The sequence below is a fragment of the Typopeltis vanoorti genome, chromosome 11 (assembly GCF_054136105.1).
Source record: "Typopeltis vanoorti isolate ZY-2024b chromosome 11, IOZ_Tvanoo_1.0, whole genome shotgun sequence".
In the NCBI taxonomy this organism is placed as follows: Eukaryota; Metazoa; Arthropoda; class Arachnida; order Uropygi; family Thelyphonidae; genus Typopeltis; species Typopeltis vanoorti.
Window position 1 is genome coordinate 104316874 of NC_143559.1, and position 27033 is coordinate 104343906.

General features: G+C 35.5%; 1 protein-coding gene across 1 annotated transcript in view; it reads right to left on the minus strand.

Annotated features, from left to right (window-relative positions):
* Window positions 1-27033, minus strand: part of LOC150101896 (uncharacterized) — a 314015-nt gene that overhangs the window by 21973 nt on the left and 265009 nt on the right. The window contains exons 4-7 of the mRNA XM_090400719.1: window positions 23702-24148; window positions 10350-10410; window positions 2743-2873; window positions 1722-1782 (exon numbers count right to left, since the gene is read on the minus strand). Of these exons, the coding sequence (XP_090256845.1) occupies window positions 1722-1782; window positions 2743-2873; window positions 10350-10410; window positions 23702-24148 (700 nt within the window). The remainder of the gene's footprint in view (window positions 1-1721; window positions 1783-2742; window positions 2874-10349; window positions 10411-23701; window positions 24149-27033) is intronic.

Consider the following 27033-nt stretch of genomic DNA (forward strand, 5'->3'; position numbering starts at 1 on the left):
ATTTAATTTTATCCTGCTTAAGGCTAAATGGTGATCACTTCCAATTTCAAAATCCTCTGTACATTAGTGTCCTGCACCATTGAGAAAACATCACTATCAACAATAATATAATCAATGAGACTTTTCTTATTCCTTGCCTCTTCTCTCCATGTGAATTTGTGCACATTTTTATGTTGGTACATGGTGTTAGTAATAACCAGTCCATGTCCTGAGCAGAAATCCAAGTATTTGCTATTATTATTAGCTTTGCTCTTTTCTCCAAATTGTCCCAAATTATTTTTGTATGTCTGACAATCACTTCCTACTCTGCTATTTAGATCCCCAACAAGGACCAACTTTTCATTTTTCTTTGTGTCAGTTGCTTTTTCTTAAGCCTCAAAGAATTCCTCCACTTCTACTTAGGAGAACCTTCTGTGGGACCATAGACACAAATAAGTCTCATTGTCCAGTTCCCCATTCTAATATTTGCCCACATCACTCTACTTGAAATTGCCTGCCATTCAAAGAAGATTAGCCTCGTATTTATTGTTGAATACAATAGCTACTCCTTCTTTTCCTTGATTGTGAAGAGCTCACCATTTTTGGTCTTTTTTGTTTCAGTCACCCCCTATTATGTCGATCTGGTACTTATCTAATTCCTCAGCTAGCTCCATTTCTTTACCATTTAGGCTTCTTATGTTGATAGTACCGATCTTCAATTCTGGTAATATTGAGTTGGGGTGTGTTTTAGGATTTGTTCTAGTAGCTGACTTTTTACTGTTTACCCTGGTTCCCTGGTGAAAAGATTGGGGGCCTTGTTTATCTGGGCGACGCCCCAGATGGCATGAAATTCTATCATGCTTTAGAAAGAACCTTGTACAATATAAATTCTACAGAATATAATATTTCTTCTCCTCCTTTGAAAATATACTTCAGAGAAAAAAGAAAATTAATGGTTCCATGTAGTAGGCAAATTAATACAGAAATTTTAAATTTGCTATTAAGTAGGTGTTGCCTATACCTAAAATAAATCCTGTTTATTTATTTATTTATTTTAAATTCTGCATCAGGGCCTCGAAGATGCTATATAAACTCCCTATCGATGCTACTATTTGTTATTTGTATTAACAAAGATTTCCTTCATGTAAATTATAATAGACAAAAAATGTTGTTTTAATCCTTTCAAAATGTTTGTGCATGATGTATCTTCACAACTAATATACCATTTTGCTACATTTGTATGGAAAATATATGACTTCTGCATTAAGTCAGTCTTTTCCTAGATCTAGTTCCCACTGTCATATCCTATCTGGGGGGGGGGGAGTGACCCTTCCCGTAATGCAGAGCAATATACATGTTCATAAGGAAGTATGCTTTGCATTATCAGATACTGAGGCAATTGATGTGAGATCAACAGTCTTTACATATGAAAAGACTAAGCATGATCACACATGAACTTTGTTTGCTTAAGCTTAGGTAAAGGATTAAACCAAGAATATAAATTTCTTGTCTATTATAATTTACTTTGTAACTAAGCACGAAAAACTTACTATGACCATATCTTTTCTTTGTAATAAGCTGTAGCATTTTACGATTACTTTTGCTAATCTATCAAAACTTGCAATAATTCACCCAAATGCACATAGCATTCTGATACATAGGTTTTCATACATAATTTTTATGAGATGATACTTGATTTCAAATGATTAGCTATTAGAATTAATAAATTGATTTTCACATACCTACATTCATTTGGCTTAGTGCAGTATCCATGGTTAGGATGACACTTGAGGTGACAAATTGCTAAGAAAGGAATAACATATTATGAGCATTTTAACATACTAAATACTTATTTAAAAATTGGTTTAATACCAAAACAGCATCTTTGTAACTCAGCAATATATTATTATTATTATTATTATTGCATTTTTATAAGATACCATAATCAATTCACCTTGAATTATTTTGTGTTTACTAAGATATAACAGGGATAGAGAGGTCATTGTTCCCCTATGAGGCTTTAATAAGGCCTTGAGGAGGATTCTATGGGGATGAAGTGTGGAGGATACAGAGGCAAGTGACAAAGATTTGTGGTAGATTCATAGAATGCTCCTTATGAGAATAGATAGACTGATGGTCTGTAGGCTTCAAAAATTAGCTGATATGCAAAAAAGAGGAGACATGATAGAAGCATTTAAGTTATTAAAGGAGACTTTTTTTTAGTACACTGGCAAGAAGGAAGAAAACAGTAGGTCAAAGTTGTGTAAGAGGTGTGGTTAGCAAGGATGTTAGGACTAGATTTTTTGCTTGAAGGGTGGTAAATTGGTTTCCAGAGGCAGTTTGTGAGTGCTTCATCAGTGAATGAGCTTAAGGAAGGGTATGATAGGTATTGTGTGAATAATGGCTAGTGTGTAAATAATGGATCTCCCGTGATAAGTCTTCTGATGACATGGAGATACCTTTATAATAATAATATAATAAGGATATGAGTAGGAGAAAAATGAGTGTGTCAGTATTTCAAAAAAAAATCTATACATATATATATATATATATATATATATATATTTGGTAAGCAAAATTCATTATAATGGTCTGTGTTATAGTGAGAATGGACTGTATACACTTCAAAAAATATACATAGATATACAAGCTTGATGGTGATCTTATACTTTCATGTTATGTTCTTATGCTGTGTGGAAGACTGATTTTATAATGAATAATCAAAGCAAAACAATGAAGAAGGGAAATTGTCATAATACTTACGTGTTGTACAAAAAAGTCCTCTCCACCCTTCATGGCAGATGCACTCTAATGGCTTTTCGCAGAAGCCGTAAGCACAGCCAGGTAATGGCCTACACTCAGTACATTGTTCTCCCTGCCATCCAAAACGGCATCTGTTGATAAACTAGAAATTAGACATGGTAAACTTTGTTATTGACTAAATACTACTAGTAGAATTTGTCTGTTTAGGATTAATACAGTTGATTCTCAAAGTAAATTGGTTTAAGGACCACAGAAATACCAGGATTGTTTAAAAAGTTTGGTAAAGTTCCAATAGATGGCAACACAATTCATTCATTCATTCACGCCAGTGTCGGCACGTATAATTTTTTTCAGGACCCCTGGCAAAATTTTAGCCATGTGCAACACGTAGTTCTCATTTGGCAAACATTTAAAATGACCGTGTTTGCATTTTTCATAAAAATGGAGAAAAACGAGTTTTGTGTAATGATAAAACACTTTTATTTGAAGAAGTGGACGGCTGTGCAGATCAAAGCCGAGTTAGATATAGTTCATGGAGACTCTGCACCAGCATTAAAGATTATTTATTTTTGGATAAATGCGCTTAAACGTGATCGTAAGCCCATCGAAGATGAAGCATGCTCCGTACACCCAACTGAGATCACTACGAAGGAAATGATTGACAAAATCCATGGTATCGTTATGGAAGACAGCCGAGTGAGATTGCTGACTGTCAATGAAAAAGACATTTTGATCATGCGAAAAGACATTTCAACGCATGTTTGGCGATGTTTAGTCGCAATTCACAGGATTTTTTTGCATCGATTCGTGACCGTAGGCAACTTGGATCCACCACTACACACCTGAGTCCCAGCAGCAGTCAAAACAGTGGACAGTGCCGGCGAAAGAGCACCAAAAAAAACGAAGACCGTTTTGTCAGCTGGGAAGGTGATGGCCACTGTTTTTTGGGATTCCATGGAATTATCATGATAGACTATTTGGAAAAGGGTAAGACAATAACAGGAGTCTATTATGTGGTATTGTTGGACTGTTTAAAAGAAGAAGTGAAGAAAAAACGGCCAAGATTGGTGCACAAAAAAGTGCTCTTTCATCAAGACAAGGCACTGTCCCACGCATCAGCCGTTGCATTTGCAAAATTGCACGAATTGAGGTTTCAATTGGTTCCACATCCACTGTATTCTCCAGACTTAGCCCCATGAGACTTCTTGTTCCCAAAATTAAAAATATGGCTCCATGGGAAAAAAGTTTCTTCGAACGAGGATGTCATCAAAGCTGTTAATGACTATTTTGCACAATTTGACAAATCCTACTTTTTAGATGGGATGAAAAAATTGGAAACTTGCTGGACCAAATTTGTAGACCTCAATGGAGACTATGTTGAGAAATAAAGGTGATTTTTTCCAACAAAATGTGTTTAACTTATGTTTTTACCAAACTTTTCAAACAACCCTCATAGTTTGCTGTAGTGAATTTCTTTTAGAATTGCATTATGCCTATGGGCCAGTGGTTAAGGATTTTTGATAGTTTGTTAAGGTAAGCAAGATTTATTATAATGGTGTTTGCTATAGTGAGAATGAACTGTATACACTTAATTAATACAGCATTCGATAATTAGTACGTTATATCTGAAGTGATATGTTCCCTATCAATTGATAAGCATTTGTACAATTTTCAGTTTGGAGTTAATTTTGAATATAGTCTTGTCAACCATTTAGTTTCAATGAATTAAAAATCATATCATACTAAAATGTAGCTGTTCATTCATTTGGTGATATCCAGTGAGAAATTTCATTCGATAGACATATATACTGTGAACTAAGCAGATAGCACATTAGGAAACTAAAAAAAAGCTTTGATGTTTTCATTACCAAAATAATGACTATCAGTCTAGCATAGATGTTTATCATCCTCATAGTCACACTACTCGAGTAAAGAAAGGTGAATGGATGACTGAAATTTGATAAGTACTTCACCCTGCCACACACACACACAAAAAAAAAGTAAGCAGAAATACTTCTTTGTGTAGTCATGAGAAAAATCCAGAGTATTTTAATAATAAGGTGTGAATTAATATTTTGACTACTTGTATATGAAAATATGACTTCTGCATTCAACCTTAGTATCATCTCTGGGTCTGGCTCCCACTGATGAGGACCTCAATAAAGGTCAAAACTGGACTGGGTAGTGACCTTTCCCATAATGTAATGCATAGCATTATGCATGTCCACAAAGATATGTGCTTTGCATTATGAGATACTAAGGCAAGTGATGTGAAGTCATTGGCTTCTATATACAAGTTGCCCCAGTCCTGAAAATACTTCAAGTGCAAACTTTGCTTACATTTGGATAAAGGATTAAACCAAGTATATAATTTCTTGGTATTTTTAATTTATAGTACAATCAAGTGGAAAAACTTCCAACAAATGACTCTGGCAACCCATTCCATTCATTCACAAATTACCAACTGAAAAATCTGGTCCTTACAACCCTATTAAATACACTTTTACTTAATTTCCAGGCAGGACCTCTTGTTCTGTCCCCCTCTAGCCAAGTCCTGAAAGATTTCTCCTACATCTGTCCTATAAAACCATTTAAAGAATTTAAACGTTTCTATCATATTCCCTCTTTTTTGCCTATCAACCAACTTCTGCAACCCGCACATCCTCAATCTATCCTCAGAGTGAATGTTCCACAGACCACTCACCATCTTGATCACTTTTCTCCGAATTCTTTTCACCACTTGATCATCCCCAAGAAACCCAGTGACCAGATTTGAACATAGTAATCCAGATGTGGACATATAAAGGGCTTAAAAAGAAGAATAACAACTTCTTTATCTCTATTTGTTATCATGTTCATCAACAGCCAAGTAATCTCATGAGCTACCTTAGTAATATATCTTCTAAACTTCAACTCTGTATCTACCATCACCACTAAATTCTTAACTTCATCTGTTTCCTGGAGTACAGTTCCTTCCATGAATATGGTATGTATGCAGCATATATCCAAAGATGCATAACTTTACATTTCTTCACATTAAACTGATACCTATTATATTTTGCCCATATTGACAGCCTATTTAAATCAGTCCCGCTAGATTTCCACATCGCCTTGATTAACTATTACTCTACCTAACTTCTCATCCTCATCAAACAACTGAATATTTCCCTTCAGGTTATTTCTTATATCATTTATGTACAAATTAAACAGTAATGGTCTTAGCAATGAACCTTATGGCACACCACTAGTCACTAACTTGGACCTGGATTCTGCTCCTTCCATATACCACTTTTTGATATCTCTCCATAAGCTACCATCTTACCCACATAACTAATGTCATATCCATTCCCATTTGTTCTAATCTGCGTAACAGAGCTACATGTACATTCAGTCAAATTCCTTTGCAAAATCATTCTGTAGCCATTTTTTTTTATCCAACTCAGCTGTCACTCTATTATAAAAAGTTAGAAAAATTACTGAAGCATGACCAACACTTCACAAAGCCATGTTATCCATCATAAATATCATATTCTTAACTGCCCATTCTTGAATTCTCTTTGTAACCAATTTTTCAGTACTGTTACCACCACTCCTGAGATAATGATTAGTCTATCTGTAATTTGCTACTGTAGTCTTAGAACTACCCATATACAAGGGAATTATTTTGCCTTCTTTCCACTCCATCAGAACTCTACCAGAGCTTAGACTTAAATTAAACAGACTAGTCAGAGACATTGCTAGTTCCCTTGCATATTCTTGCAAAATTTGAGCTGATATCGTATCTAATCCCACAACTTTATTTACATTGAGATTCTGCTATATTCTAAAAACTTTCAATTCATTCACCTCTGTTTCTACATAAGTCTCTGTCACATGTGTCTTGGCATTAATCTCACTTGGGATTATATACTCTTGCAAAGTGGTCACTCAGTAACTGAACTATTTTATCTCCTGTCACCTCATAATTATCAGCACTCATTAAGGTTATTCTTCCAGTTACTTGCCACATAACAAAAGAACTTTGTGATTTCTTTTGGCCTGCTCAGTTAGTTCCTTCTTGTAATCTAATTTTGCCTTCTTTATCATACTGGTCATCTTTCTTGCCTGATCCTTGTACTGTTTGTGAATTTACTGGTCACCTTTCTCCTTATGCACCATCCCCAGCATTTTCTTTTTCTGCATCTCTTGTTTAATTAATGATATGATTCATCCATCTAACTTCAACTTGATTAATCCTCCATACCTTAGACATAAAATTTAATACTGCTTTTTCTGGATGTCCCTTAATTATTTCCCATGCACTGTTAACATCCTTCTCTTGCAGGGTTTTATGGCTATAGCAAAGCTTTGTGGTTCCAAATATACCCTTTCTTGGGAGAATATTCCTTATATTTTACAATCTCCCAAGTCAAGACTGCATGGTCATTTTTGCCAATAGGAGGCAATGTGTCACCTTGGTTATGGATAGCTCTTCTGATCCCATGATGACCAGGTCCAATACTCATGCTGCCTCAAGTAATTATATGTCAGCAAGTATATAAATTCAATTTCCTCCCTGACATGTGATCTCTCTTCCTTGCAATTTATATCTCCATAGTTGTCCCCCATAATAATCACTCAACCTTCACTTGTAGTAGTTTCTGATGCATGCCTTTGAGATCGTCCCTGGAATCCCCTAGCCTATAGCAACAACCAGCCATATATTTTGTCTTATTGCCCTTTATCCCACACCAGACAGCTTCAAAAATTAACAGCTACCCTCCAGCCTATCTTCTCTGAAAATACTAATCCCTTCACATTCTAGCCCTGTAACTACGTCATCTAATGATAGCCAAGTCTCATTAATGCTTTAACTTTTGGCAAGGCTGTGCTAATCAATGCCCAAAACTCCTTTCTCTTGTTCCTGATACTTCTGGAACAAGAATGGGCATTCAGAAGCTAGTCGCTCAAGCAAAAATATTGAATAGGGCGGTCACTGCAGTAAGTAAGGGCGGTTGGTGGCCTAAAAGGATGTTGTAGCGTATATACCACCAACCGCCCTTACTTACTGCAGTGACCGCCCTATTCAATATTTTTGCTTGAGCGACTAGCTTCTGCATTTGGTCATTCTTACAGTCACTTGCCTCATGGATGCCTTCAAACAAACTCACCTCCTTCCACTCTAACTGCTCAAGTTTTCCTGAATTAGTGCTTCAGTATGCTCGGTGAACAAAAGCTCTCTAGACACCTAACACTAAAACCATTTAGATGCAGACCATCTGCATTATACAAATCCTTCTTTCAAACTCAGGCCATAGGTCCACAAACTATGTCATCCCTTCTGCACAACCTGAGTATTGATTAGTTTGCTATCAATGACCTCCTCAATTTTTCTCTATCATAGCATGACAGGACTCTTACAATCTTCACCTTCTCACTCTTCATTTTTGATTCATCCAATAACTCCTTCACATCCTTCCTCAGAGAATACTTCTCACCTTTCAGATCATTAGTGCCCACCAAGACAATTAGTTCTTTTGTTTTATCTTGTTGCATCCAGATGGCATGATTAATATTAATTTTTGCACCAAAGAGACATGATTTTGTTATACTTTTATTAAGCACCCCTCTGATCATAGATTCTTCATACATAATTTTCTCCTTATTTATTTTTTTTTTTGCATTTGTTCATATAATCTCAATTTTTACCTGAACACTTGCTTTTTTTTATCTTCTCAGCCCTGCTAATCATTTGCCACTTCTGCAACTTTCCAATTTTGTGCTTAGTCTATAATAAATTTAGTTTAATCCTTTATCCAAGTGTGAGCAAACAAAGTTTGCACCTGAAAATATCTTCAGGACTGAGGTAAGGTAGTACAACGCTGGGCAACTCACAGCAAAGGTGGATCAAGCTCCCAACTTCTTGTCTCAATATCTCCCATAATGCACAGTACATCTCCTTGCGGACATGTATACTGCTATGCATTAAGGGAAGCTTAGTCCTGTGCAGGATAACATGCAAATGTGCTATTTCATTATTTAGGTCTATTTCATTCTCCTATATTAACCACGCCACACATTAAATATTAATTCCAACATTAACATTATCCACATTACCATCGATACTGTCTACCCTACTAACATTCATTTTGTTTTCACTTGCTGTCTAAATACTTAATACATACTCATTAACCAGTTTCACTCTCCTTCCATAAATCTTTTAATTTTTGCAATGGATACATTTCACATGTGCTGCACAGTACAAAATTGTGTAAATTGAAATCAAGAATGATGTCTTTGCCACCACTGTTCTATGATATGATAAAAAAAAAAACATCTTTTGGCAGTGCTAATACACAATGTGCTCTCTTGTGATCGAAGAGATTCTGCAATATCCCAAGAACCACCAATTCATCCACCTCCATTCCCACAAGTATTTCATATCATGTCACAGTATTAACCTTATATATGTCACAGCATTAACCTCGCTTGGATGATATGTCCTTGCAAAGTGGTCACTCAGTAACTCAACTATTTTATTTGGTTCTAAATCTCCAATCATGCTGTTATTAATAAATATAAATGCAATTGTCCAATGAAAATGTAAATATCACAATTAAAGCAGCTGTTTTGACTAGCAGTGACAAATGTAAACATGTATCAGTACCAAAAATTCCATTAATGCCAACTGAAATCTTAAACTTACTAAAAATGTGAAGGGAAAAATTGGAGGAAAATATAAATGAAATAATGAGATGACAGGCATATATAAATGGAGCCTGATGTTTATAGTTGTTTCTAGAATAATGACCATAGAGACTTCTGCTACTTTGTGCTTACAATGGAGGTAAGCTGAAGATCGGCACTTGCACTTCTTCAATTGAAGTATAAGCTTGTAGGCAGGTGGCTGTGTTGCTTGTAGTCATGTACTGTCATAAAACATTGTGCACAGTAGAAGAGATATTAGTCTTCTTATGAGATTTCTAATGATCTGATCTTACTGTTTCTTCGCCATATCATCCTGCAGTACACAGGATAGTAACAATATAATAGAGCAGTTGCCAAGAACAATAGTCATTACAATTTCATTATTTTATAATTTATTATTATTTTCAATATACTTTGCATCTATATTCTATTAATAAAATTTTTCTGTTTAAATATGGATTCTCTGACTGCTCTGTAATCCATATTTACTTTTGGATTACTCTCAATTGTAGTGAATGTGGTATGCCACTCTAATAATTTAATTTATTTTGGAAAAACAAATTTAATTACTGGAAAGTGAAGTTAGTGTATTAAAATTATGATTAAGTTTATTTAATCTTAATTAATCTTTACATTGCATTTTGGAGAGTTATTAGCAGTAAATGGTATTTTTGAAAATGCCAACTACTGCATTACCAATGAATTAATAGCAAGGTGATAATCTTGACATTATTTATGAAAAAAAAAAAAAAAAATTAGAAGTGACAGACATACAAATAACATTTAGATGTGAGAAATATGCCATACTTTCTCCATCAGTACAAGAGAAATTTATCCTTTACACAACTAAAAACTTCCAAAGTTAATGAGCTATAGATAAAAACTATTATGTGAACATTAAGGATACTCAAATAACTCACATGCATTCATCTGGCTTTTCACAGTAACCTCGAGTAGAATGACAGTCGTGCTTGCACACAGCTGAAAGAGCAGAACACAGTAAATTATAATTTGCTGCACTTAATTAATAAAAAAATATATTTTTTAAGTGAATTGAGATAGGTAAAACATAGAGTTACCTGTCCCAGACTTGTTAGACCATTAAATCATCTGATGAATGTCACAAATTATATTAAATGTAACCTGCTCATTGTTCCTAAGAGATTTTGCACAAAAAAATATGTAACTGGATAACTAAAATTCCAAGGACAGTTACCTGTCTCAGACTTATATGGTGGACTATATATCATTCATTGAGACAAGTCGTGTTATATTTCATATAATTAATATTTCCTCTGCAGAAGCAAAAAGCATAGCCAGATAACTAATATACTGAAGTTCACAGAGTTAGTAATAGTAGTTAATGATCAGCTGTTGTAATAATATACTGTTACAAATGAAATCACATACAATGCTATTAACAGTATAAAGTTGATAATTATGCACTCTACAGACAGCAGCATCTCTGCTGAGATAAAATTGTGCACATTTAATAATTAAAATCATCTTTAATTTGTGCATAATTACAAAAGAAGATTAAAAATATAAAATTAGTACATTTAACTTTCACTATGGCAAATATAAATACCACAGACACAGTGCAATTCTAAAGAAAATTAAAAAAAAAATAGTGAGTTTTCTATTACACTAGATCCCAAAATCATGGAAACGTTTTGGAAAAAGTGCATTTCTAAGGTTTGATGGCTCCTAACACCACTTACTCCTTATGCCCCTACTCATAACCTCCAGGTATGTCCCCTTGTTCTACCCCATTCCTTCATTCTACGAAAAATTTCTTCCACATTAACCTGGTAGTAACCCCTTACCAACTTAAATGTCTCAATCATATCTCCTCTCTTCCTCCTATTCACAAGGCTTTACAAACTGCATTCCCTCAATCTGTCCTCGCATCCCACATCCCAAAAACCAGTTACAATCTTAGTCTTCTCTGGACACTTTCCAACATATCCTTACCATGAAAACCAGGACTAAATTTGTGTATAATCCATACAATAGCCTGATCAAAGCCTTGTACAATGGACCAAAACCACATTATTTCTATAAGTTAAGGCTTCCACATCCTTTTTTGGTTGCATTTTGCAGTATTTTTAATTCAGAGTTCTAGGAAACTAAGATAGTTGATGTTGATTATACTTTTGTTTATTGAAAAAAATGGCTAACACAAGCTTTATATTGAGGTCTAAACAAACTTTGATGATGATGATGATGATCCTGAAAGATAATGCAATACTGTTAGCAAGTGTGAAAGTATTAAAAAAAAAAACAGAGGAAAAGTAACATAGCTTGAATGTCATAGATGATGTCCTTATGCCATACAGCATGGGTCGGCAACTGGAGGGCCGCAGCGGCCCGAACGTGCATTTTGGGCGGCCCATAAAAGGTTGACCATACATGGCATGTGGCTCTAATGTTGAATTATTTAAATACAGTAAAACCCCGTTTCTTTATTCCCGTAATTTACGTTTTCCTGTCATTTTCCGTTGTTCCCTTCTTAAGGCCTATTCTTACAATATATTTTCCCGCACAACTTGATGTGGACGTTAATTTCCTGTGATTTGCGTTTTTTTCTCGGGTGGCAATACTGAATTTCGACTCGATTTCCTCTCATTCAAATTGATTTATGCGGAAATCTGCGCATTTCTGTTCCCAGATGGCGTTGTTGCTTTCGGCTCTAGTTTCGTTTCCGCCATCACGGTGATGAGCGATACCGTCACGGTATACGAATTGATACTGCAGAATTTCTGCTACGTAATTTAGTGTGTGAAAGTTGCTTTCAAGTTGCTGTGGTGGATTATCCATCTTAGTAACATGGAGAAAAAAGATAGAAAATGTATTTCGGTAGAAAAAAAGATGGCAATTCTGCGAAGTGTAGATTGGCATGCTGGAACGCATTTAGCAAAAGATCTTGGACTCTCCATTTCCACTTTGAACACGATAGTAAAAAACAGGTCAAGCATTGAACTCAATGCAAAGCAATCTGGCGCTATGTCAAAAAAAACGAAAATATATCCGGACATCGACATATGATGAATTGGATAAACTTGTGGCGGAGTGGTTTGTTTCTACAAGAGCATCGGGTATTCCAGTCGATGGTACTATACTCCGAGCGAAAGCCCTTGAATTTGCTGCAAGGTTGGTGATTAATGGTTTTAGTGTGTCAAATGGATGGCTGGATGAATGGATTGATCGTTTCAAGACTCGTCACAATATTGTGTATAAAAGGAGGCAGTGGTTGACTGTATACCAAGAGTCCAAATAATAAATCAAGTAGGTGTTAAATGGATGAATAACACCATTAGGCGTGAGCTGCAAAAAAAGAAACAATTGCGGAGGGAATTTAAGGAGAAAGGTGCCTGCAGGTGCAGGAACAGTATAAAGCTCAAGCCAGTAAAGTAACAAGGGTGATAAGAAAAGCAAAAGCGTATTATGAAAGAATATTGGCCATGCAGGCTAAAGAGAATCCCAAACAGTTTTTTCAATATGTTGCAAGTAAAAGGAAAAATGTGCATGGCAGAATGATTTTAAAAAATGCTGAGGGTAGGGAGGTAACCGAATCAGTCGCTATAGTGGAATTAATGAGCAAGCACTTTGCAATAGTATATCATCCAGGTGGTGACATTGCAAGAATGGAAGAACCAACAGCTTATACTGGAATTGTGATGAATGAAGTAGAGGTAAATAGTCTATTACAGAACCTCAATGTCAATACATCTGCGGGATTGCATGGTATACCAGCTCGTGTCGTATGTGAAGCGACTGAAGGGTAGGTCATGCCTCGGTAACTTGCTCACGTATTATAACACAGTGACGGCTGAACTGGATAAGGGTAATGGGTTTACAGTGATTCTACTGGACCTTGCTAAGGCCTTTGACAGGATACCACATGGAATTCTAATCAGTAAAATGCAGCATATGGGAATAGATATAGGATTGGTGAGATGGATAGGAGGGTGGTTTATTCAGGAGTAGAGTCCAAAAGACGGCCTATGACTAGTGGTGTGCCACAAGGATCTGAGAGGAACAGTTCATTTGTTTGCGGATGATGCAAAGTTGGGTAGGGCAATAGTGAATGCAGATGATGTCAAAATTTTGCAGGATGATTTGGATAGATTGGAGGTCTGGGCTAAGGAGAATGGATGTCAATTTAATGTCGCAAAATGTAAGGTTATACATTTTGGGGTGAAAAGATTAGCAGCAGTTTACTACATTGGTGGAACTGTACTCCAGGAAATTGATGAGGAGAGAGATTTAGGAGTGTTGGTGGATAAGGAGTTGAAGTTTAGGGGGCACATTGCAAAAGTGGGTAAATCAGCTCATCAAATCACTTGGATGCTGAAGAATACTTTGACGAGCAGAGATAAGCAAGTTATTGTTCCTTTGTATCGAGCCTCGATAAGACCCCATCTAGATTACTGTGCCCAGATCTAGTCACCTAGGTTTCTTTTTCATGGGGAGGAGGTTGAGAGGATCCAGAGGCGAGTAACCAAGATGATAGCAGGTCTATGGAATGAACCTTATGAGAACAGGTTGAGGATTTGTGGGTTGCAGAAATTGGTTGATAGGCAGAGGAGGGGAGATATGATTGAGACATTCAAATTACTGAAGGGTTTCTATAAGATTAATTCAGAAGATATTTTTGAGAACATGGCTGGTGGTGGGAGGACTAGGGGGCATCCATGGAAGCTGGGCAAGAGTGTGGTTAGTAAGGGTGTTAGAGCTGGGTTCTTTACTATTAAGAGTGCTGAATGAGTGGAATAAGCTGCCAGAGTCTGTAGTGGGTGCTGTGACAGTGAATAAGTTTAAGGCAAGGTATGATAGATACTGTGTGAATGCCGAATAGTTGTGATGAACATGATTTGGGGTCTCCCTCGATGAGTCTAAGGACTTCCTGGAGTTGCCCGTAATAATAATAATCAAGTGTGTGGAGAAAGTAATAGTTTTGCAGGGGAAACTGTAAACCAGTGGAAATATGAACTAAAGACTATTATTCAGGACTACGAACCGAAAAATATTTTCAGTGTTGATGAAACTTGGCTCTTTTATAACATTCTGCCAAGTAAAAATTGTGTTTTAAAGGAGAAAAGTGTCACGGTAGAAAACTCAGCAAGCAGAGGGTAACTGTTTTGCTCATGGTCAATGCTGATGGATCAGAAAAATTACCTCCACTGGTAATTGGTAAATTTAAAAAGCCAAGGTGGCTTAAGAATGTGAAAAATCTGCCTACTAAGTATGATACCAACAGCACAGCATGGATGACTAGCTGCATCTTCACATCCACGATGCATGCTAAAATGGAGGAAAATCACTCAAAATACTACTACTGCTAGACATGTCCTGCACACCCTAAAGATCTGCAGCTCAGAAACATTAGAAACATGTTCTTTCCCCCTAATTGTAGTGAGCTTCAGTCATTAGATCATCATCCATGCATTTAAATGTAAATATAGAAAAATGCTTGTTGAAAAAGCTGTGTTTATGCATGATAATGGTATGGACCCCAAAACAAATCACCATATCAATCCTTGATGCCATGCAGTATGTGGCCAAAGCATGATTGCATGTTACTCCTGAAACCATATCCAACTGTTTCTGGTAGTTATATTTGTGGAAGAGGAGGAACAACTACAGCAGGAAGAAGAAGATATGTCAGAGCCCAACAACTGGTATGTGATGGATGAGGCCTCCTCATTTTAAGACTATGTTGATGCTGGTATGATCACATCAATGGTACCAAGTGTAGAAGACATCCTTTCCAACTACCTTAGTGAAGAAGAGGAAGAAGTGGTTGAAGAAGACTGTGATGAAGATCCTACCTACTAGTAAAGAAGCAATGGAAGCTGTCTCTGTTTGAGGCGGTATATTGCAAGTGCATCAGGAAACGATGGGACATTTAATGCCTTATACACTGGGGAGAGGCAAGAGGAACTTATAAGAGTGCAGAAAAAGCAAAAACAATCAACAATTAAAGATTTTTTAAATAGATAAATGTAATTGTAAATTCATTTATTTTTAGTTAAATTTTTGTAATCTAGTGTGTAGACTCACATACAGCAGTAAGTCATCTTTTAGCCTTTTTTTAATATTTTTTACATTTCCTGCTATTTACACTTTTTTCCATCAGTCCCCTGGAAAGTGTAAAAAAGGGATTTTACTGTAATACATTTTATAATTCAATCAAACAATCAGCTAACGCCTTTTTATTCCCGTATAGGGAGTATGCAAGGCCCTTTAGCCCTATAATATGAACAATAAATTAAAAATAATTTTATATCTATACTTCTGTTAAAGATACCAAGCAATTTTAAACCTGGTTTTACTCCATTTTTCCCAAGTAAGCAAACAGACAAAATGTCAAGTTTGCACCTGCAATTGATGCAAGACTAGCTGATCCCACAGGTAGTGCAAGACCAAGGCAACTCGTGGTAAAGGTGGAGCAAGCTCTGATCACTAATCTTAATATTTACCCTTAATGCCAAAACTTCAAGGGTAAATATTAAGATTAGTGATCAGAGCTTGCTCCACCTTTACCACGAGTTGCCTTGGTCTTGCACTACCTGTGGGATCAGCTAGTCTTGCATCAATTGCAGGCACAAACTTGACATTTTGTCTGTTTGCTTACTTGGGAAAAATAGAGTAAAACCAGGTTTAAAATTGCTTGGTATCTTTAACATAATTATACCCAAGTTAAAAATACTTTCTACATATCTATACTTCGTTATATCGCTGTGCAACTTGGCGCAAGTCAACCGCGTTTTCTGTGTTTTTTAAGACTGACATAATAAAAATTGATAATTAAGTATTTTTTTTTTCACTCACTGTTTTCTCTTAATTAAATGCTTGCAGCCCGATTATTAAAAATAAAATTTGAATGTGGCCTGCGAGTTTGAAAACGTTGCCAACCCCTGCCATACAGTAAGAGGAAAGTAAAACCTTATATAAACTCTCATCAGCTTTCCATTGTGATCCTAGTGAGTCTCTTAACTGCTTCCCTCATAATTTCAAACAATTCCAGTTATAATCTTTACCAAGACCACAACTAGTAAACACCATCACCCTGCATTTTTCATAATAAGTAATTTTCTTGCTGCATATAATAATATACTTCAAGTGATGTTTCACACATATCGCTTGAAGAAAAAATAATATTCCAACAAAATATTTCAAAAAATCAAAAAAAAAATCAACTAACGCCTTTTATTCCCTAATAGGGAGTAGGCGAGGCCTTTATACCCTATCTAGCTTTTGGAGACTGAGTGGGCAGTTCAATCTCCACCGGTAGCCAATCAGAGATAGCAGGCCCATGTCTATCACTAATTATAGCAGCTGCCGATGAAGTATTTTTAAAAAATAATTATAAAATTTTGATCGTGCATGTGACCACTCTATTTTACATTAGTACCATGGGAAAACTGCATAAGCTGTATGTGATGTTTTGCAAGAATGCATCTGCTTAAAGTGAACAAGTTACTGGATTTCTTGCTTAATTTACTTTTGTATGTTTGCCATAGCTTTACTGAGGGAAAAAGTTGTTCACTGTTCAGAAACATCTATATCAATAAACACAAATGAACAACATATACATACCACTCCTTTATTGCAAAGAATTTATGGAGACAAAAGCACAGGTGTTGGAGTAATTACTTTATTTATAATTATGAAAATAACACTCGATATTTCAACTTCTGTATCGAGGTCATCAGGAAAACATACATATGCACAGGACACAAGCTACATGACACTACACAAAAGTAAGATAAATTTCAATGCTCTGTTAATCTGTTAACCTTTTTTTTTTACCTGACCTCTGGTGAAAAGAAAAACTAATAATAAATAAAATTATACACAAATATAAATTAATTACCAAAATTAAATAAATTTCTTATACAGCAATAAGTATAATAATATACAGATGATAAAAAAATAATATGAAAATAAACATTTTATAGTGGAACCACATTAAACACATCTCTAGTCCTCTTATAATAAGATTTTCTTGTGTTGGGGGTTCAGCCATTGTGTTCTGAATGCTATATAGGAGGTTGTAGATGGAGCCTCCAGATTATTGGAATTACTAATCCATAATGGATTTTTTTATATATATATATATATATTTTTGTTCGTATGATGTTTCAGCATCTCACAAGTTTCCTTGAACTTTCTTTCAAACCAGGTTTTGGTGTAGTTTAGGGACTTGGTGCCTTTCCAGTTGATTCTGTGACATGTTTGAAGTGCATGGTCTGACATGCCTGTTTTACCATGGTGGATAATGTGGCATTTGTGTTCATGAATTTTGTAAACCCCTGGGTAGGGATGTCTGGATGAGCTGAGAGTACTTTATAATTTTGCAGTAGGTTTGAAGGTTGCCTTAATGTTGTATTTATGTAGTGTTCTATTTTTTTTTATATTCCTCTAATGTATGATATGGCTATGGCATTCTTGAGCAGGATCTTATTAACTTTTTTTTTTTTGTAGCCATTAGCTAATAATTACATATTCCTTCTTCAGCATCTGCTCATTAGAGCAAATTGTTAGGGCTCTATGTTTGAGAGTGCAGATGATCCCTAGTTTTTATGCTTTCAATCTCAATGGTAAATTGGATATGTTTGTGTTTTTTTTTTCAGGTGGCTTAGGAATGTATTTAATGTTTTGTGGCTGTAGGGCCAAATGGTGAAATATCAACATATCTGAGCCAGACTTTGGGCTTTGGACTTTCTGAATCTGAAGCTTGTTGCTTGGAGTCTTCCATTTAAAAGTTAGCTATAGGAGAGAAAGTGGTGAGTCCACGGCTGTACCTTCTTTTTGCAGGTAGAAATTTTGCCACATGAAATACCCAGAGCGAAGTAGGTGGGCAAAGGAGGCCGTGATATCACAAATATGTTCTGTAGGAGAATAGTATCATTGATCGGGACATTAGTGAAAAGGGCAGTTATGTCAAAGTTGACTAACATCTTCATTTTTGAGTGTGATGTTTTTAATTTTGTTGATGAAGTGTTGTGTATTTTTTTATGTAGCAGGGGGGAATGATCTACCAACTCCTTGAGTGTGCTGCTAGTTTCTTGGCTAAGTGATAATTAGTGCTGTCAATTCCATCAACTATTGGTATGTTTGTTTATTCAATTCCATCAAATAATGGTGTGTTTGTTTTGTGTATTTTAGGCAGGCCATAATTCTGGGAGCAGAGCACAATGTGATAATAGCTTTATAATTGTTTCCTCTGGCCACATGATCACTGACTTGATTAATTCTGTTCTTTTCTTTTTGATGTGGTTTGTAGAATTATAGTAAACCAATTGATGTGCATTGTGGTCAAATATCAACTGTTCCTTTTTTTCAAGTAAGCTGTCCAATCAAGAATGATGGCATTGCCTTTGTCTGCCCTGGTAATAATGACATCTTGGTTAATTTTCAACTTAGTTGTTTATTAGAATTTAATATGTTGGATGTTTCAATCCATATTTTATTGGCTGTATGGAAGTATTGGAATTTTAGACCTATTTCAATATAGTATATGAAGTCTAGTTTGTTTACTGATCTTGGTGCAATGGTATAATTGAAGCCTTTTTGGAGAAATGAGAGTTCTTCATCATTAAGGTTGTAACTGGATATGATGATAACTTGTTCATGGTACGTTGGTGGTTGGATACTCCTTACTTTGCTTGGTTCTGATTGACTGCTCCTTTGGGCAAGGCATCAGTGCCTATTGCTTTCTTGTTGTTTCAGTCTTTGGAATTTCCCTATTAGGTTTTCTTTGTTTTTAACATAACGTGCTTTGCGGAGTTGTCTGTGATCCTCTCTAGAATGTCCCAAACATCAGGATTTATGTAGCTCAATATCTTTAATTTTAGTTGTAAAATGCTGATTTGGGTAATTGCTAGATTACCCACATGGATTTGTTCCCTCAACATAGCTTTTTCCATAAATATGGAGTGTTTTGGCTGAAGTAAACTTCCTTTTAAGTTTAATGCGTTCAGTATCGTGTTGCTGTCTCTACACCGTTTGAGAAAGGCTAGCCAATTAATTAACATGGAAACACAGAAATGTGTTTCCATGTTAATGGAAAAGTGTAAAAAAAAAATATATATATATATAGTTAGATATATGAAGAGCCAAAGGCTTCAATTTGGCGACATATAACTTGTTTAAGTTAAGGGATATTACATCCCATATAGTTTCTTAGCCGAATAAGAAACTCAAAGAGTTTCATGCCAAATATAGTAGAAACTATATATAAAGTTCGGCGATTCCAAGCGTAAGCAAATACCTGGATACTGCAGCAACTGACCCTAAAGGTAGTGCAGGCTGAGGCAACTCGTGTCAAAGGTGGAGCAAGAACCAATCACTATTCTTGATATTTACCCATAATGTGAACTTAGCTCCTAGGAGCTGTATTATTGTTCAACATTATGAGAGAAGGTCACTACCCAGACTGGTTTCAACCTTTATTTACCCATAATGTGAACTTAGCTCCTAGGAGCTGTATTATTGTTCGACATTATGAGAGAAGGTCACTACCCAGACCAGTTTCAACCTTTATTGAGGTCTCATCAGTGAGTAGGAAGACCTAGTTAATATCAAGTTTGTAGCGACCAGAACTTACCACCCTTCTACGAGCAACAGAACTTACCACCCTTCTTAGCTGAATAAGAAACTCTTTGAGTTTCTTATTCGGCTAAGAAACTATATGGGATGTAATATCCCTTAACTTAAACATATATATATAGTCCTCTTTTCCCACATACTTCGCTACAGGTATTTCGAATGGGCTCACCACTGTCATCCCCTATAGCTAACTTTTACATAGAAGACTTCGAGCAATGAGCTCCAGATCCAGCAAGCCTAAAGCTCAAAGTCTGGCTCAAATATGTTAATGATATTTTCACAATTTGGCCCCACAGCTGCAAAACATTAAATACATTTCTAAACCACCTGAACAAATAACATAAACGTATTCAATTTACCAGTGAGATCAAAAGAAATAACTGTCTTCCTTTTCTAGACACTTGTCACATGTCTTCCGTTTAGCTATCTTTCATTTACAGTTTACTGCACACATCACACACATCAATACATACATAAAAACTAGGGATTATCAGCTCTCTAAAACATAGAGCTCTAACAATTTGCTCCAATGAGCAGGTGCTGAAGAAGGAATATAAAATTATTAGCCAAACGTTTATAAAAAAAAAAAAAATGGCTACAACAGAAAAACGGTTTGCAAGATCCTCCACAATAATACCATTAAAAGCAAAAAAGATTACAAGAATGCATTACTATACCATACATTAGTGGAATATCAGAAAAAATAGAAAACTTTGTGAAACTTTGAAAAAACTATAAGTGTTTTAAAGAAAAATATCTAATCTGAAATCATCACACCATTCACCAGATTGTGAAATTTCCAAGTTTTGCTGGAAAATATTCCACTTCCAATCTATAATCCAGAGTAGTTCTGAGTGAATTTATTTGGTCTCTTAAAGAGTTACCTATATGAACATACTTTTAACACTGATGAGGAATTAAATAAAGACATTAAAAACTGATTCAAAAAATCATGACAATGCATTTTTCCAAAATGCCATGAAAAATGTAGCAAGAATCGAAAATTTAATGTACAGACATACAATGTCTGTACATTAAACTTTGTTTACTTTAAAGTACACTCGAGTATCTTTTTTATGCGGATTTAAAGTTATGAGGTGCATAACTTCAAAACTTATGTACCGTTGTATATAATAAACAGCGTGTTGCAGCACATTCTGGTGTAATGTGTAAGCAGTGAGTGTCCGTGAGGTTTAATTTTGCATGTGAGTAAGTGTTTGTCTTTTCATTATCGAAAGTCTAAATTTTGCTAATTTTTATTTTAAAGATTTAATTTGGCCCAATGGAAAAAAAAAAGCACAAAAGAAAAGCAATTTCTTTGGAAATGAAAATTGCAATTTTAGATCGCTTAGCAAAAGGGCAGATATATCAAAGTTGACTAATCTACAGTGATTGGTAAACATTTTAATTTAGGCGAATCTACTATAAGAGCAATTAAAAAGAATGAAGTCGCAATAAGAAAATCTGTCATTTTTGGTACAAAACTAAGTGCCAAATTATCATCGTACTCAAGAGATGCTTTATTCGAAAAAACGAAACGAGCATTCATAATTTGGATTGAAGAATTAACTCAAAGAATTCCTATAAGTGGTTATTTAATTAAAAAAAAGCTTTTTTGGTTTTATGAACAGATGAAGCAATTAGAGCCATCAACTTCTGCTTCCCAGGCTGATAAGAATTTTCGGTTAGCAAAGGATGGCTAACCTGGTTTTTAAAAAGGAATGCACTTCATGACGTGAAGATTACAGGTGAGGTTGCAGCAGCAGATGAAGAAGCAGCCAAAAATTTTCAAGAGAAGTTAGCCATAATTATTGAAAATAGTGGATATTATCCCAATCAAGTGTTTAGCACTGACGAAACAAGATTGTTTTGGAAGAAAATGCCTAGTCGAACTTATCATTAAGTCTGAGAAAAAAGTAAGTGGGTTTAAAGCAAGCAAAGATCGAGTAACGTTGTTACTTTGTAGCAATGCATCAGGAGATTGAGTGTTGAAACCCCTCCTAGTAAATCTATCTCTAAGACCACATGCTCTAATAGGCAAAGATCTAAAACAGCTACCAGTACATTGGATGGTTAATACAAAGGCCTGGGTAACAACTGCTCTATTTACTGAATGGTTCAATAATTGCTTTGTACCAGAAGTGGAAACATATATGAAGCAAAACGCTCTTTTAAAGTTTTATTGTTGACAATGCACCAAGTCATCCGCATTTAGAACATCCAAATGTGCAGGTAGTGTTTTTTTCCACCCAATACAACAAGCTTTATTCAGCCATTAGATTAAGGCATAATTGCTACTTTTAAAATATATTACATTGGATAAACTAGAAAATGAATCATTAACAGTAACTGACGTTTGGAAAAAGTTTTCTATTTTGGACTGATTAAATCATGTTGCATCTGCTATCGCTGAAATAAGACCACAAACTTTAAATGCCTACTGGAAAGCAGCTTGGCCTGGATGTGTTGCAAACAGTGCAACCGTGCAAACATCTACATTATCAGCTGAAATCATTACTTTGGCCCAGGAAATTGGTGGAGAAGGTTTTGATACATTTAGCCAGAATGATGTAGACGAATTGCTTGTGGATAATGCCTTACGTGACGATGATATTATTGGATATCGATTAACTTTAGATATCGTCGATGATCCAAACGATAGCGAAGCGGAAGAAAAACCTGTCCCCCTCACCGCAAATATAATTCGAGAAGGTCTTGAACTGTGCAATAAATTGGAAAATCATTTTCTTGTTAATGACACAAATTCTAAACGAGCCTTTAAATTCCAACGTGAGCTGAACTGTATGTCTTGCTATCGCGAGCTGTATAAAAAATTAGTAAAATCATCGTCGCAAAGTTTAATCACTGATTACATTGTCAGAAGAAAAAAGTCAGCACAGAACAAGGGTGAAGCTAATTCTGTTTGTGAAGCACCATTGCCTTTACCATAGATCTGATGTGCTGACTATCTCTTCTGGTGATGAAAGTGATTTCGCACCAGTTCGCAAACGTTGCCGAATATTGTCTAATAGCAACAATAATTCCAATGACAAAATGTAAAAGAAAAATTATTACTTTTCAATAAAATTAAATGAATAAAGCTTTAAAACAAACTTAGGCATTCTTATTTTCCTGAATTTTTATAAACTTTTTTATGCGATTTTAGGTTTATTTTAATTTATTGCTTCGGTTTTATGCGGTTTTAGAAAATTATGGAATGTATCCCTAATTTTTCAACGTAAGTTAGGTCTTTTTTGTGTGATTTTTTATATGCGGTTTTCTGTGGAACGTATCTACCGCATAAAAAAAGACCCGACTGTATTTTTAATTTATTCGATATCACTTTTCATCCCCTAAGTAAACTGAAATGCAGTAAAGCACCAAGTTTTGAGATCTCAATATTATTCAGGCCAAAAGGAAGTAAATAAGAAATGTTTTACGTTAAAATTCCTGGTTGAACTAAATATCTAAGCAAAGTGTCAACCAGAATCTGAATAGATCAAAAATTTTCGGAGAAATTTTCTGGCAGCGCCAAACAATCTAAAGTAGATAGTTTATCATAAAACCTGTTTTAGTTTAAAAAAGACACTTGGGTATTTTGTCACCTAATAAAAATATCTTGAAAAAAGATTAAATACACAAAATTACTTACGCTGGCTGCAGAACAGTCCATCCCATCCACTGAAGCATTTGCATTCAAATGTCTTATTACAAGAACCATGAATACATCCTGGCATGGTAATACACTGATCACAAAGATCACCTGTCCACCCAAGACGGCATTGGCATTCTCCAGTTTTGTCACAGTACCCATGTTTCCTATGGCAACCCTCCTTACAAACTGGTGTATCGCAATCTTGCCCTGTCCAGTTTTTGTGACAGTTTTTTTTACCGGTGTTGGAACATGTGAAGTGAGAAGAAACATCATCAGGATCTGGACACGGAACTGTACACTTTGAGCCTGTGAAGTCAGGAGCACAAATAACTCTGTATGAGTAGGTGATACGATGGCCTGTCTCTGATGTCTGGTCGGCTTCACGCCATTCATCTGATGGCTTTATCCGATATTGTTCTATGAAACGAGCTATTAGTTGGCTATCTGAAAAATTTGGAGGAGATAATTTTTTTTTTTTTTTTAATTTGGGTCATTTAACATCAAAATTAAGTTCTAAAACTTAACCTTTAATTTTAAACTTAATTCGATCACCACCATAACTTATTTCTGAAGAGTCAGTATAATAATTGATACATACAGCATAATTTTCAAGTTTCATAATTTTCTCAATTCAAGACAAATGAAGTTGAGCTTGATGATCTCATTTTAAGGTAAAATAAGATTTAATTTTATTATTTCCTTTATTATATAAACATTTAGTAAGCACACTGGCTTAGCCTCCAGAGCTCAGTCGGTACAGACAAAGCTCTTTAGTCGGAAAGACCTGGATTCGAATCCGTCAGTGACGTGAGGAACCTTTATCTGGTTATGAATACAATGAGAAAACGAATTTATAATTTCAAAATTATTTTTCTTTTTCAACATAATCTTCCTTAAGAATAATACATTTATTCCAGTAATGCTCCACGCCATTATCCAGTCCCATTACCCTGTAGTGATTCTCAGTAAGATCTGCAAAATACCCTTCTACAGCTGAAATCACCTCTTGATTCGAAGAAAAATGCTGACCAGCGAGGAAGAGTTTTAGTTTTGGGAAGAGATAGAAGTCAGAGGGAGCCAAATCGGGAGGAATAGGGTGGATGTTCCAACAATTCATAGTGCAGATCCCTTAATTTTCCCATTGACAAACACTTTTGTGGGCAGGTGCATTGTCCTAATGAAAGATGATTTTTTCCATCTGAAAACCGGGTCTTCTCTCACGAATTTTTTCGTCTAGTCTGGTTAAAAGATCGGAATATTATTCCGATCTTTTAACCATATTATTCCCCGGTTTTACCCTTCTCAAGATAATAAACAAAATGCCTTTAGCATCCCAAAACACTGAAGCCATAACCTTTCCTGCTGATGGAACCGAATCTGTCTTCTTTGGCGCTAAACAACTGGCTTCTGTCCACTGTTTTTACTGATGTTTGGATTCTGGTGTGTAATAGTGAATCAAAGTCTCATCCATAGTAATAAATCTAAGCATAAAATCGGTTTTATTCTTGTTAAAACGCTCCAAGCACTGTCTAGAAATTTTCATGCGACTGTGTTTTTGATCTGCTGTGAGCAAGTGCGGCACACATCTTGTGCAAAGCTTTTTCATTCGCAATAATTCATGCAAAATATATCTTACACGTTCTTTTGAAATGCCTATAGTCTCAGCAATTTCCCGCACTTTGACTCACCAGTCATCAAATACCATATCGTGCACTTGATCAATGATTTCTGGTATTGTTACAATTTTTGGAAGTCCTTCACGGGGATCATCTTCAAGGCTGGTAAAGGCTACGTTTAAACTCAGCAGCCATTTTTTAATTGTCTAAAACAAAAGAGACGAGTGTCCATAAACTTTTATGAATTTCTTTTGGCGTTAAACCTTCTTTTACAAAGATTTTATAACCGCACGATACTCAATTTTATCCATTTCAAGGGATAAAGACAGCACTTTTACTTCAGACAGCTGTATAAAACAAACTACTTGATAGAAGGACTTGCTATTTCACATGGATGCTTATGACAGATGTACCAACTTAGAAAAAAAAACCTTGCCATCTATGGTCAAGACCAAGAACTTTTCAGACCACCCTCGTACATATTATATTATAGAGCCCCAACAATTCATCATCCATTCATATTGTAGATTTTTTTACAGTAAGAACACTACAAATTAGTGGCATAATGATTCCATGCAATATAGTATAGTCCTTTAACAGTCAAGAGAACAATATGGTTTACAAAAATATGAAAGGAAAGGAAATATGAAAACTTAAAACTAATGTCATTTGCAATTTGCAAAATTAATTTCCAAGCAGTAGCAGGTTGAAATAAAAGAAGCCTATGACTTTCCCTATTTATATTATTATTATTAAAAGAGATCTGCAGAGACTCATTGACAGAGGCCACATACTACATGCACCAGCTGTCATACTTGTTCTTGAATTTATTCACACTGCTTGCACCAATCATCCAATGGCAATTCATTCCAATCACGCACCACTCTATGAGAGAAAAATCTAGATCTCACCCCCTTCTTGATGACATTCATTCTCACCTTGTAAGCTGAGAATGAATGACATTCATTCTCAGCTTACAAGATGCTCTCTTGTCCTTTCCCCACCCTCCATAAAAATAAAAATTCCACCTATGAAATATTGTATAACCCTTTCAGATGTTTGTAAGTCTCAATCACATCACCCCTCTTTCTCCTGTTTGCTAGTGTCTGCAGCCTACAAATTCTCAATCTATTTTAATAATCAATATTCCACAATCTTGATATCATTTTTGACACTCTCCTTTACACTCTCTCTCTCCACTGTATCAGAATCACCATGAAAACCAGGAGACTAGACCTGCATGCAATAGTCCAAGGAAGGTCTTCTCATGGCCTTGAAAAGAGGCAAAATGACTTCACTATCTTTACATGTCAAGGTTTGTTTCAGCATTGCAATTATTCTCGGAGTTGTATTTACACTCTTTGCTAAATGACCCTTGAACTCTAAAACTCCAAGATCCCTAGCCTGATCAGTTTCTTCTAGCATAATCTCATAAATATATTATATTTGTGGGATTATGCTAGAAAAAATTAAATATCTAATCACACCAAAGTGCATGACATTACATTTAATAACATTGAACTGACAGCCATTTGTGCCCACAATTCCAGCCTATTCAAATCATTCTGCAAGTACTACATATCAGCAGCACTCCTGATTACCTTATCTATCTTTGCATCCTTGTGTAGAGGCTTAAGTGCTGTGAGGACATTATGTTGGAGGTTTAATGGATTTTTTTTTTTTTTTACAACACTCAAAAAGAATTAAAATAGA